The sequence below is a fragment of the Aphanomyces invadans genome, assembly GCF_000520115.1.
Source record: "Aphanomyces invadans strain NJM9701 unplaced genomic scaffold supercont1.5, whole genome shotgun sequence".
Taxonomy (NCBI): Eukaryota; Oomycota; class Saprolegniomycetes; order Saprolegniales; family Verrucalvaceae; genus Aphanomyces; species Aphanomyces invadans.
In genome coordinates, this window is record NW_008580150.1 from 868,890 (window position 1) to 881,265 (window position 12,376).

A 12,376-nucleotide genomic window follows, 5' to 3' on the forward strand; every position below is an offset into this window, starting at 1 on the left:
AAGACGTCGCGTTGGACCATCCACAAGTCCGTTGAGGCTCATCCTGAGGCGTCGCCACAACGCGATAAACGACGACTGGAAGGAATGCGAGCTCGCGAATTGGCGCGTGGGGTGTTAAAGGACCCGGAAAACATCCCGCTGCTGGCGATGGTGACGTTGGCGCTCGCGATGGGGACGGCGACGGCCGCGCGGTTTTTGATGGCATCGCCAGATATCCGACTGAACAAGGCCAAACGCGAAAACCCTTTGTATCACTTGAGCGAAGAGGAGAAGAAGCTCGCCGAGGGGTTTGCAGCCCACCGCCACGCGCTTGCGAACCTCAGCATGAATCCCATCAACAGAGACTCGAGTTTCGAAGCCGAGCACACCCGAGCCAGTGGCGCGTAACGCTACTCAAGGGGTTGACGTCAGTCATAGTGCGTTCGAAGGTAGTGGGGACGAGGTAATACAACGAGCTGCAGCAACGGCTTTTGGGTGTGCTGCGCTACAGATCTCGTCGACTGGTGAGACAGTTGGATGGGCGTGGGATGTCATTTCGACCAGCGTCCGAATCGCCAGAGGACGAGATATGTTACGGCATTCGCCGACTCGTGCCACACTCGACGAAGCCGTCGGGCCATCTCGTCGGCGGAATGTTCGCCGCAGTTGGAAACTCCAGCGCGATGTCAAGATCGCAAGCCGTCCAATCAGAAATCTCCTGGCGCCTTTTTCGCGTTGTGATTGGAGGAGCCACGAGCAGTCACCACGCGCCAGCATCCTGTCGGCGAGGCGCTGCCAGTACAACGCAGAAGTCCCGGACGCCCTCAAGCAAGTTCAATTGCAGGAGTTCCCCGCTGCAATACAGTTCATGCCGCGTCTGTGTTACGGCGGCGACGGGATCTCCAGCCGGTGGTTGTGGAAATAGTTGCTGTGTGTGGCTGCCGACTACATCGTTTCAAACCAAGCACTACATGATGCGGGCAAGTGGGGGTTTGTCGGCATGATCGATTCAAGATCAAGTCGCGTGCGCGATGCGCCTCGAAAGCCCAGTCTTAACGCCCGCGACGATCCATTTCGAAGAGGGGATTCACCGTGTGGCTGTTTGCGTCGACTGTATCGCTCTAGAACGAGTCGCCGCTTGCGTCTCCACTGTGCGCAAGGTTACCATCATGCTCTCCAGTTTCGACAGCGTACGCACCTCTTGTCGCTCCCAACGCCACCCACCGACAACACCGAATCGCCCGATTCCGATCCAACCTCCTGGACCATGTTACAACGACCTGACGTGTCGCCATCGTACCTCGGTGGCAGCAGCAGCTGCTGCTTCATCTTCTTCGCGCTGCTTTCTCTCAGCCTCCTCCCTCGCTTGAGCTAGTTCCTTTGCTTTTGCTTCCTGCTCGAGTCGGAGCTTCTCTGCCCGCCTCGCGATCGCCCGTTGACGATACTCGTCGATGATGTTTAAATCTTGCTTTTGCTCCTGAACGTCTTTCGACTCGGCTTCTTGCTTCAGCCGCGCGGCTTCTTTCTCTTCTTCCTGTGCTTTCTGCTTGGCAGCTTCCTCCTCGCGTTGCTGGGCTTCTGCGCGCTCTTGTTCCTGCAAGACCTGACTTGCACGTAACTCTTTCTCCAAACGTTTCTGATTTTCGTGCTGCTGTTCTTTGGCGTTTCGCTCGTCATCCAGCAGCTTTTGCTGGGCAGCTACAGCCTGCTGCCGTGCCTCCTCAGCTGCATTCTCTGCAGCAGCCTCCGCTGTTTTTCGCTTGTCCGCTTCGTCTAACCGAGCCTTTTCTTCAGCGCGTGCAGCCGCTTCCAAACGCTCAACCTCATCGGCGTGCATTCGGTCCTTTTCCAGTTGCTCCCGATCCAGCTTTTCATGCACCGCAGCTTCCATCCGGTCTTCTTCGATGGCTCGTTCCTCGTGCCTGCGATCTTCGTCCAGTAGAGTCATTTGACGGACACAAGCGTCCGAGTCGGCGGATGGGTGGCTCACAGTGCTCGATATGTCGGTGCCGCCGTTTGTCTTCCCGCTTAACGAGGAAGGTGCATGGTTGGAAGGATTCTGCGAGGTGCCTCCTGGGGCAATAGCAATGGCCTGGCGACTCAACTGGTCCTGCGCTTCCTGCAGTTGTCTTGCTAGCTCTTCCTTGACGTGTTTATCTTCGAGCAGGCGAGCCTCTTCCTTCGCAGCCATCTCCGCCTGCACCGCTGCCGCATCTGCCGCTCGCCGGGCTTCGATGTCTCGGGCGTCAGCCTGGCGCTTCCGTTCGTCTTGGGCTTGTTTCGCATCTGCTTCCAGTCGCAACCGTTGGATCACTTCGTTTTTGGCCTTTTCCTGTGCTAGCAACTGTCTGTCGAACGCATCTTGCGACGCTTTCAACTGCGCTTCCATGGCGGCTCTTGCAGCGGCCTGCTCGAGGAGACGCTGCTCCAGCTCGCGTTTGGCTTCGAGCTCCTGCTCCTGACGCTGTCTCTCCAAGACAGCAGCGCGATCGCGCTCCTCTTCCAGCTGTCTTTGACGCGTCACATCTTCTTCCTCATCAACTTGCTTTCGGCGGCCTGAATAGTTGTCTGCAGTCGCTGGACTGCTCCTAATGTCATCGCTCGCCGCGCTTTGGTTGATCAAAGCACGCTGCGGCGGAGAACTCGTGGTGCCTCCAGATGCCACGAATGACGGCATGTCAATGTGCAGCTGTCCGCCCCGGCGCTCCTGCTTCCACTCTTCAAACAGCCTAGCGTCGTCCAGATCCACAGCTCGCCGCGCCGGAGCACCCATCATGCGCGAGCCATCGCTGTCGTCCGCCGCTGGCATCCACGACGGCAATCGTCTCGAGAATCCGCTTGCGGGAACTGACGCGACGGGCGACGTGTACTTCAACGTGTTGAGCAGCGCATTCAGGCTTGCAATTTCGTGTCGGAGCGATGCCACATGCACTTGTTCGTCTTCGCACTGAGTGCGATAGCGATGGCACTGCGCTTCGACGTCGCTGCACCGGTTCTGGAGGTCCTGGAGTTGGACGTGCAGCGCGTCCTCGGCCTGCTTGGCAGATCGACGCTCGGCCGCCATGGCATCATACGCGGCATGCTTCACAGACACGATCGCGTCGGCATGATCAACTTTCAATCGAGCTAGCTCGGTTTGAGCCGCGTGGGCTTGCGCCAGGGCGTCTTGAACTGCCGCGGTCTTTTCCGCCAGTTGGGACGCAAAGACTGCTCGTTCTGCTTTCGTTTCCCGCTAACATAGACACTCCGCCTTGAATCCACTCTGCTCGACACTTCATTTCACCTCCAAACGGGCGATCGTGTCTTTGGCATGAGCTAATGCAACTATCGCCGCGTTTTCTTTGGTGGATATCTCAACTTGCGACGCTCGACTAGCCGTGAGCAACTCGTCGACATGCATTCGCTCCCGCTCGAGTTGCTCCAGTTTCATCTTTTGATCCATGTGCAATCCTCTCGCCGCCTATGAATGTCCTGCCGTTAACTCCCAGCCGTTTGAACTTGATGGTTCAAATCGATCCCGGACCGCGAGCTGGCCTTCCACTACAGCCACCCGTTGAGCCATGGCTGTGAACTCGCCTTGGCTCTCCCGCAGCTGCTGTGATTCCTTTTCTAGTTGGCGCTGCATGGCCTGTAATGCTGTCGTCTGTGCGTGCACCTTGGCGTCGGCGTCTTCCATGACCCGCCGGAGCTGTCCCTCGCGCTCCTCCTGTACCTCCTTGAGGGTTTGATCGAGTTGGCGTTCGCGCTGGGTCAGGTTGCTCTCTAGCAGAGCCAGGCGCCGGGCTTCATTCGCGCTCTTCATGGCTTCCAGGTCGATGGACGACAGGAGCTGCCGCTCTTTCGACCTTACGTTGTCGAGTTCGCGGAGGAGGGTCTGTCGCAGCTCAAACATGTCCGAGTCGAGTTGCTATAGCATCGCCATCAACCCTGGTGCCCGATGGGGCGCGTAAAACCTGTCGGTGTTCGGCAAATTCAATGCGAAGTCGCGCTTCCGTGTCCGCAAGGCTCTGCGCTTTGGTTGCATACTCGGCTTGAAGTGACGCTCGCAAATCATCCATTTCCTTGGCGTAAAATTTCCGCTCCTCCATGCGCATCAACGAGATCTCCATGTCCCGAATACGCTCAATCTAGTGTAATTTTAGCATCTTTTGTACGGTGCACACGAACAAACCTCCTTTTGCATCTGGGCTTGGCTTCGAGCGTCGTACTCGTGCTGGAAGGCGACGAGCTGCTCGTCAAAGGACTGGTGGGATTGAGCCTTTTGGAGCATGCATTGGTTCCAGTACAAGTCGTCAATGCGCTTCAGTTCCGTTTCTGAACCACGTTGAACTGAGATGACGCTGGCATTCTTGGTGCTGACATACCCAAGAGGAAGCGATGGTCGTCCCCTATCGTCTGTGTTTGATTGTCGTGTGTTATAACATCAGCCCGCTGTTCCTTTTCGCGGAGCATGTCGAGCAGCCACAACGGCGACGATGCATTTTCATTCACATCGATGGTCGGAACGGCTGGATGTCGCAGCAGTTTGTGGATCATGTCCTGCTGCAAGTCGCAATTGCGAGGACCAACTTCGGGCAAGAACACAGACAGCGTGTGCTTGAGCTGTTTCGTTTGAAGATATTGGTAGATCATGCTGTTGGCAACCTTCTCTACGACCGTCCATTCTTGTAGGTTGGGGGTCGCGGACACGGCCGCAGCGTGCGATGCTTTCTGCAGGGTTTGCACGAACGACGTTCGCAATTGTACCTGTGGAGATGGACAAACCGTCCCTCAGCTATTCGTTAAGACCTGGCGCGACACGTACGCGGATCTGGTCGATGGTCCCCTCGCGCTGGAACTTCTGGAACAGATTGCTCTTCATCTGCTCCAGCGACAGAGCGGGCTCCTCCACCGGCGAGTCCATGTCGGTTCGAAAAGTAGTCAAGATTGCAAAAAGTTCCGGATACTTGTTCATTTATCCAGATTCTTGAGGGACTTCAACTTGTGACGTGGCTAATTATAGCGCGATGAGCGTCGTGTGCCGCGGCCATGGACCGCCTTCCGGTCAGCGGTAGGAGCGATGCGTGAGGAGGACAATGCGCGCGCTGATCTTAGGTCGATGTAGCCCAATGTCATCCTCGGGGACGGTAGTCTCCAGCGACAAGCTCTTGGCGAGCAAAGTGTGCGACCTCCGCGACCCAGACAATGGCACGACTGCACCAACACCGCCGAGTCGGCCTCAAACGTCGTACAACATGTATCCGTTCCGTGGCATGCACGGGCCAGAGACGCCACGCTCGCGGCAGGCCAAGAAACCGAGCTCTGCCTCGTGTACGCGGTCTACTCCTCGACGGTGAGACTTCCTACTGCTCACGAATCATCCGCTTGTTGAACACACACCATCTTGCATTCAGACCACCGATCGCTGGTGAAAGCCATGCGAGCCATGTCAACCAACATGGCCAAAGTCAGTTGGCGTTGTCATCGCCATGGCAAGCGATGCTGCCGAGGCCATCGTCGCCCCTTCCAGTAGCCCCTGCAGCCGTCTTGGACCATCTCGCCCATGAAGCTCATCCTCATGTCAAGCCAAGCGACCTGCGGCACATCAACACGTGGCTGCATAGCTTGGACGTCGAGTCGAAGAACTTCACGTCGTACTTTTTGTTTTGTGAAATGAAGTTCCGCGAGTCGTCCGTCCTCACCACGGGCAAACCCATGCCGAACCGACTGCGCACGGCCGTTGCGTTTCATTGCTTGCAGCACGCGACGAGCCTCTTTGGCCGGTACCAGCATGTGCTGGGCACAATTTGCCAGTACGCCGCCCCTCGCATCTCGGTGACCTCTTCCTTTCGACGTAATCCATGGGTGTAGGAGCCTAGGAGCTGCCATCTACTCGGACTACGACGCGCGGCATGTTGCGTCAAGACAACACGCCGAGGCGTCGACCGTGTCGGCGGTTGATTGGTATGAAAAAGGAACGGCGTACTTTCAAATGGCCGAGCAATTGCGTGGCCAGGTGGATGGACTCCAAGCGCGTAAGTGTGCTATGTCTACTTTGGTTGATTCGACTGGTTCAATCACGTCGTGGGCGAAGAGGTCACAGCGGCTGAATTTGAAGCCGAGCGGCTTCGAGAAGAAGTCGCTGCACTGACGAGTCAATGCGACGCACTCAAGCGGCTTCGCGGACGCAACACGCGGCCGTCCCTCGTCGTCGAGCTCCAAAACATGGGCGCCATGGACAAAGTCGACATGATCTTCAAGACGTTCCAGTCGTTTGACGCAGCCAACCGACGCAACGTAAGCCATTCATCCTCATCTCCCCCACGACTGCGCCCCGTTGTGCCTTTGACGCGCTGTCCTCAGCACCTGGCTACCGTAGATTCTCGTCGGGCTCATTCAAACAGTGGAGCAAAACTTGAGCGCCGAGATGCTGTTTGATGTGGTGCAAGCGATGGCGCATGAAGAAGGCGAGCGTCTCGCGCAAATGCTGATGCGCGAGTACGACGTTGGCACAACGTACGAGACCTGCTGGAATATTCTGGGAACGTTCTACACCCGCATGCAGGAAAAAGACCACGAACGAACACGTCAAGAAACTCCAACGGTTTGTCACCGGATTCGCGTCGACGCTAAAGGAAGTCAACAAGTCGGTGCCGGTGCACGAGGCGGTAGGCGTGCACAATATTCATGACGTGGCCTGGGCTGACGGTCGATGCCTCGTCGGCGTAGGCGGCCGCGGAGCAGACGACTGCGGAACTCCAAGCCGAACGCGCCACGTTCGAAAAGATGTTGCTGCTCAAAACCGAGATGCAAACGCTCAAAGAGAACCACGAAATCGAGCTTCAATTTGAGATGGACAAGACCAAGTTGTTTGAGGAAGAGTGCAAGGAGCTTATGACCAAGTACCAAGACGCTCTCAAGCGCATCCCCAAGCCACCAGAGGTCTCTGATCACGCCGTTCAAGTCGACATAATGGAGGCCGAGACAGCCACGAAGCGCAAGAAGAAGCGCGGCGACGTGCGTGGCACATTTCTCGCGTCTGCGTGCGATGCGAGTGACGTATCGTTAGGATGTCGACGACGACGACGGGTTTCGAGGAATCTCGGATGTGATTGCCGACGCCAACCTCCCCGCCAAGAAGATCCGAAAGATCTTTTCAAAGAAACACGCCATGGCGCTGGACGACGTTGCCGGCACGATTGCGAGCTTGTACCAGGCCAAGATGACCCAGGACATCCACGACGACTGCAATGGGAAGCCGCGGTCGGGCTTCCTCAATCTCGTCGAGGACTTGTTCATCCTGTACTATGGCCTGAAAGAGCTCGCCATCGGCCAGCTCATTTGCATCGACACTGCCGTCCACAAGTTTTGCGAGGTAAGCGATTCCTTCTCCGCGGAAACCTGACGCGAGTCCTAGCACAATGCTCGCGTGAGACTCTTTGGCATCCTGATCGGGTCGAATGCAGCGGTGTGCGCCACGCAACCCATGGGACCGTCCCCCGAAGCCATCGACTTCTTCCTCTTCCTCGTTGGCGTCCTCTTCCACGGTACAGTCGAGTCGCTCCAATGCTAGAAGGACTACATTCGATGCGGTGTGCAGTTGGCCACTACACGACGCAGTACGAGCATGCCCTGGCCGTTGCGAAGCTGCTCAAGTCTCGGTTCGGCGATGGAATCCCACATAGCCCGAACAGCACGCGCATTCATGTCCAGGAAGCGGTCCACGTAGTTCAGATCGCGTTCGCGTTCGACGCCACCACCGACAACCACGAGCACTCGGAGTGCATCCAACTCGTGCAGGCCCTTGCGCTCAACGACACGATCGACATCGACCAATTCCTGGAGCAAGTCATGCTGCATTGGTTTGCCATGTACGACAGCCAAGTGGCGTTCATGAAGAAATTGTTTCACAGCATGGACCACGACAAGAATGGTGTGCTGGAGTTCCACGAGTTTAGCGGTAAGGCCATCGCTTCGATTTCTCCATGATCGGAAAGACGTCGTGCGGTTCGGAACACATTATGATGGCTCTCTGTACAGGCATGGTGCACAAACTTGACCCAGAGATGACTCAGCGCGACTCGCTCGCCATGTACAACCGCGTCGCCGGCGTAGACAACGTGATCGATTGCAAAGAGTTCGTCGCGTGCATGATCAGCCACCAGCAGCACTTAATTCTCAAGACATACTTTGCCAATGCACCTCTTCGAGAGAACCCCGGACGCCGTGCAAGTCTCCGCTTCCAACCTGAGAAAACTCTAAGGCACTTGTCCGTCTTGCGCGACACGGTCAAGTCCACCGCACGGCTGACGATGGACAACACCCCCCATTCAACAGACGAGACCGAAGACGACCACCCAACACCCCCACCAGCGCTGAATGTCCCAAGGCGCGAGTCCGTCGCCCAGCTCCCGTGCAACATTCTCGGTCGGCTGCGTGAGATGGCGAATCAAGGCGCTTCTGACGAGTTCGTGGTGGACGAGGACAATAGCCTTGATGCAGGAGCCCCGTCATTGGCAAGGCGGCGATCGTTCTCGTCGGAGAACTGGGACACCAAGATTGACGACATCATCAGCTCCGTCATGGCTCGTGACGGAGACGTGCGCTGAAATCTAAAGTAGGCGACTATTTAATTTTAGCCAATCACACAGTGTTATCATGGAAATCTTTGAAATAGAGGGATTTGATTGGTTAAAAGCCTCGCTTCACGTCTTTTCAAAACACCCTCAAAAACCCGACGAGAGGGAAATGGCGACCAACGCGGTGCCGCGGGCGTCCAAGCAGCCCCTGTCCCCTTCGACGTCCAGACACTCGGATACGATGTCTCCGCGGCATAGCACATCTGCCGCGCGGACTTCGTCCAACCCCGAGAACATCATGATGCTGTTTGACAAGATTTGCAGCGACTACTTCATGGCACGGTATGCTAGCAACGACAGCGGGCGGCACATTCTGTTGTCGTCGCTCACCAAGTTGTGCCGCGTAATCAACCACCAGCAAGTAAGCGAGAAGATGAATACGAGGATCGCCGCGTATTGCGATGCGTTGGTTGCAGACGCGCGGAAGAAAGAGCACGACATGAAGCGCGCCGCAAAAGACGACATCCAGATCGAAATGGCGCTGCGCGACTGGATGAAACCCAAATTTTTGCACTTGCTTGAGGAAATGCGGCTCGAATTCGAACTCAACTACACTGGATCGATGCCGGAGGTGGGAAAGGAAGTCGCGGCACTCGGTGAAATCCGCATTGAGGGGTGGCTCCGCAAGAAGGGCGCCCACGTCAACTTGTGGCGCGAACGATACTTTATGATTCGGTCGTCCGCCAACGGCACGCACATCCTGTGCTACTTTCGGAAGAAAGGGGACCGAGAGCCCCGAGGTTGGTGAACATTTCTCACCGAACACTGAATCGTTTCCTCATATTTCCTTGCAGGATGGTACGTCCTGGGCCCAGGCTGCACCGTCGACGAAGTTCGCGAGTCCCCGAGTCTCATGGAATCCAAGAAGCTCTTTACGTTCCGCATTCGGCACTACTCGTACAAACTCGTGGACGATAGCAACGGATCGTCCGACGAAGTTGACAGCCTACCGCAGCCCCAGAGCACCCCTGCTCAACAGCCGCCGCCTCAACCAGCCACTTCTTCTGCGCATCCTCTGTCTTCGCAAGGATCGTCTGGTGACGGATTTGATTTCAACTTTGACCCCAAGGCAAACATCAAGAAAGCGCGGATGAAAAAAATGGCAGTTGCCGCAACCGCCGCCACTGCTGCTACCGCTACATTGGTACACCCATCCAAAAACGTCGTGCGGATGATGTATGGCGTGGTATTGGTAGGTTCTCACGGGGGGATTGGCAGGGATTGGCATGGTAGGGGTTGGCGCGGCGGCGTTTTCGTCGGCGGCGCTCACGGCTTCGGCAGGGTCGTATTTGGCCAAATCACACACAGCACCGATTGCGCTGGCGGCTGAGTCGCTGGAGACGGCCATTTGGTGGCGCAACTGTCTCTTGGAATGCATTACGCAAGCCGAGAACCACTGGCGCAAGTATGTTCAATGGTACCTTGCCCACGACAAGCTCGACATGGACAACGTGTTGGTCGACAACCCCGACGAGAAAGACGATCCGACGGTAATGCTTCCACCGCCAGGAGCCCACCGGCGCCGGGCATCGCAGCGAGCTAAAGTCGAGCCCGCTTCGATCGGACCAACTCCGCGGTCCATGAAGAAGCAACTTGGTTGGCTGCGCGAACTGCAAGCTCCGTCCCGGTGGAAGTTGTACACGCAAACGTCCAACCTTCGCGTCCACCGGTGCACGGTGCAGCACCCGACAATCCAGTCCCCCGCCATCGTGCTCAAAGCGTCCTTGTCGATCCACGCAACTTCCGCGGCGCAGGTGTTTGACATGCTCCAACAGGTATCCATCCTCTTTTGCGCTGGAATTGAATACTTGTGCGTTTACTTCATGAAATCCGAGTTCGTCAGGCGAGACTGCTTGGTTAACGTCTGGATCTTTCGTGTCCTAACTGGCCTTGCAATGCCGGACTGCGTCGGTCAGTTCTCGTTCTTAAGCATGTGCTGCCCTCATGTAGCTGGACAGTCCATTCTACAAAGCCAACAGCGTGATCCGCGACGCACGCGTCGTGAGCAAAGTCGACAGCCACAACGACATTTTGTTTTGGCAATTGCAGCCCATGGTGCTGTGGCCGGTCGTCGTCGAAGGGAGAGAAGTGGTGTTGGCACGGCATTGGCGTCGAGAGGCCAACGGTACATACGTCATGTTGCTGCAGTCGACAAGCCACCACGAGTGTCCCAGGTACCGTGCCCTTCATTAGGTAACCTGCGCGACAGACTTGCCACGTGTAGCACTCGTCTTGTTCGGGCAGAGGTCGTGAGCGGCAGCTTTGTGGTCGCCCCACCCGCCATTCCCGTTGACAGTAGTGACGACGACCCGTCTTTGACAAGCTGCCTCGTGACTTTTGTGCTGCAAGTAAACCCGCGCGGGTGGCTCGATACCTCATTGGCGATCCACTGCACATACGGACAGAGCTACACAGTGGCTATGCTCGAGATGCTTGTGGACCTCAAAGCCGCGTGTGTGGCCAAGCAATACAAAACCGTTCGAGCGCATGTCGAGACTTCGATGCTCTCTGGGCGACTATCGAGAACGATGTCGACGGAAGAAACGGTGCCGCTGCTTCCGCCGTACGTCCCAGCTGACGATGAGGCTATGCTTGCCTGTCGCCATGCACTTCCATCCAAGGTGTGTGGGCGTTGTTGTCGTCGATCTTGTCCTTGCTTGGGTGTTGGTGTGAAACGCTGTGATGGATGAATTTGTTGATAACAATGTGACGCCGTAGTTTTGGGCCGAACCAGTGGCCAGCAACTTTATGGTTCGCAGCGTCAACTACTTGATCGACAAGTCCAAGGAGCCATCCGGTGAGAATAACGCGGTGATAGTGGCCCCCTCAAGGTCTTTGTTGCATACAGAGCGCCAGATCTTCCGTCTCCTCGGCGTCGAGTGCTTTTTGTCAGAGAGCGCCAAAGCGATGGAGTCGATAGGGCTGCAGTCGTTAACTGGGGTGCCGAACAGCACCTTCTTCTTCGTAGTGAATATCTTGTTCCCACCGCATTACAGGTACGATGTTTGCGGTGAAGGACAACAAAAAATCTTGTCCCTCTCGCAGCTTGGTGTTTTACTTCACGCCGGAGAACCCCGCCTTCTTGCACGAGCGCGCGGCATGGACTGAACTGTGCGCCGACTTCTTTGACGGGTAAGGAATATGTGATATGCAGTCGAGTAGACGCAATGGTCATGATGGGGCAATGTAGAGAGGACCCTTCGTTCCGAAGCAAGCGATTGAAGCTCATTCCTCGCGTGGTGGAAGGCAGTTGGGTCGTTCGAGAAGGTGTGGGAAGCACCCCCACGATCCTTGGAACCAAGGTAGAATTCCCGCAGTCATGTGATATATTTTCTCATCGAAGGCGGCGCAGGTGAACCACCGATACTTTCGCGGGCGTCAATTCTGCGAAGTTGACTTCGACATTCGCAGCAGCACGGTCGCAAGTGGTCTTGTGCGCCTTCTTTTGGGTCACGCGCCCGACTTGGTGTTAGATTTGGGATTTGTGCTGGAAGGAACGTCGATGGATGAGCTCCCCGAACGCGTCCTTGGGACCGTCCGCTTGCGGCACTTGGACCTGCCGACGATCGCGACGCCGTTTCCATTTGTCGGTGGCGCGCAAAATCCGTTTTGAACAACTGTCATCCTCCATAACTTAATACCGTGTCTTTTCCCGATAAAGATAGTATTTAAAATCCTTTTGAAATGCTTCTGAATGTTTTATTCGACTTGTTGCAATTTGTTGATTTCGTACAAACTCGTCCAATGAGGCAAATTTTCAAATTTTTCCATGGTCAAAC

At 56.2% G+C, this 12,376-nt stretch overlaps 4 protein-coding genes across 9 annotated transcripts; 3 read left to right on the plus strand and 1 right to left on the minus strand.

Annotated features, from left to right (window-relative positions):
* Positions 1-4: 4 nt before the first annotated feature.
* On the plus strand, positions 5-467 carry H310_03314 (hypothetical protein). The gene has a single exon (XM_008867119.1). It carries the CDS (start codon positions 85-87, stop codon positions 385-387), a length of 303 nt encoding a protein of 100 aa, XP_008865341.1. The 5' UTR covers positions 5-84; the 3' UTR covers positions 388-467.
* Positions 468-748: 281 nt separating this feature from the next.
* Positions 749-4,882, minus strand: H310_03315 (hypothetical protein; the record flags this gene model as incomplete). Of its 4 annotated transcripts, XM_008867121.1 has the most annotated exons (9): positions 749-1,128; positions 1,178-1,239; positions 1,280-3,211; positions 3,263-3,439; positions 3,503-3,886; positions 3,933-4,106; positions 4,151-4,293; positions 4,344-4,725; positions 4,784-4,882. In XM_008867121.1, 9 exons carry the CDS (start codon positions 4,880-4,882, stop codon positions 1,101-1,103), a joined length of 3,381 nt encoding a protein of 1,126 aa, XP_008865343.1. In that variant the 3' UTR covers positions 749-1,100. The 4 variants fall into 4 exon arrangements, with proteins under 4 accessions (XP_008865343.1, XP_008865342.1, XP_008865344.1 ...); XM_008867120.1 differs by having other exon boundaries at positions 749-1,239; XM_008867122.1 differs by having other exon boundaries at positions 1,178-3,211.
* Positions 4,883-4,980: 98 nt separating this feature from the next.
* On the plus strand, positions 4,981-8,622 carry H310_03316. Of its 2 annotated transcripts, XM_008867124.1 has the most exons (12): positions 4,981-5,029; positions 5,084-5,311; positions 5,373-5,771; positions 5,830-5,993; positions 6,053-6,255; positions 6,338-6,474; positions 6,524-6,626; positions 6,688-6,975; positions 7,028-7,333; positions 7,376-7,505; positions 7,559-7,918; positions 7,999-8,622. In XM_008867124.1, the coding sequence occupies exons 1-12, from the start codon at positions 4,986-4,988 to the stop codon at positions 8,565-8,567; spliced, it is 2,931 nt and encodes a 976-aa protein (XP_008865346.1). In that variant the 5' UTR covers positions 4,981-4,985; the 3' UTR covers positions 8,568-8,622. The 2 variants fall into 2 exon arrangements, with proteins under 2 accessions (XP_008865346.1, XP_008865347.1); XM_008867125.1 differs by having other exon boundaries at positions 6,688-7,333.
* A 70-nt stretch (positions 8,623-8,692) lies between these two features.
* H310_03317 lies at positions 8,693-12,274 on the plus strand. Of its 2 annotated transcripts, XM_008867126.1 has the most exons (10): positions 8,693-9,337; positions 9,392-9,741; positions 9,794-10,372; positions 10,548-10,771; positions 10,822-11,218; positions 11,316-11,394; positions 11,446-11,593; positions 11,643-11,729; positions 11,788-11,899; positions 11,950-12,274. In XM_008867126.1, exons 1-10 carry the CDS (start codon positions 8,707-8,709, stop codon positions 12,208-12,210), a joined length of 2,868 nt encoding a protein of 955 aa, XP_008865348.1. In that variant the 5' UTR covers positions 8,693-8,706; the 3' UTR covers positions 12,211-12,274. The 2 variants fall into 2 exon arrangements, with proteins under 2 accessions (XP_008865348.1, XP_008865349.1); XM_008867127.1 differs by having other exon boundaries at positions 11,446-11,729.
* Positions 12,275-12,376: the final 102 nt, after the last annotated feature.

Bases quoted from the DNA above. Each gene is read 5' to 3' on its own strand.
- H310_03314 (XM_008867119.1), top strand. From the start codon at position 85: ATGCGAGCTCGCGAATTGGCGCGTGGGGTGTTAAAGGACCCGGAAAAC.
- H310_03316 (XM_008867124.1), top strand. From the start codon at position 4,986: ATGAGCGTCGTGTGCCGCGGCCATGGACCGCCTTCCGGTCAGCG. The intron at 5,772-5,829 runs GTACGCCGCCCC...CCATGGGTGTAG, and splicing joins GTGCTGGGCACAATTTGCCA to GAGCCTAGGAGCTGCCATCT. The intron at 7,334-7,375 runs GTAAGCGATTCC...CGCGAGTCCTAG, and splicing joins CCGTCCACAAGTTTTGCGAG to CACAATGCTCGCGTGAGACT.
- H310_03317 (XM_008867126.1), top strand. From the start codon at position 8,707: ATGGCGACCAACGCGGTGCCGCGGGCGTCCAAGCAGCCCCTGTCCCCT. The intron at 11,395-11,445 runs GTGAGAATAACG...TGTTGCATACAG, and splicing joins CAAGTCCAAGGAGCCATCCG to AGCGCCAGATCTTCCGTCTC. The intron at 11,900-11,949 runs GTAGAATTCCCG...AAGGCGGCGCAG, and splicing joins CCACGATCCTTGGAACCAAG to GTGAACCACCGATACTTTCG.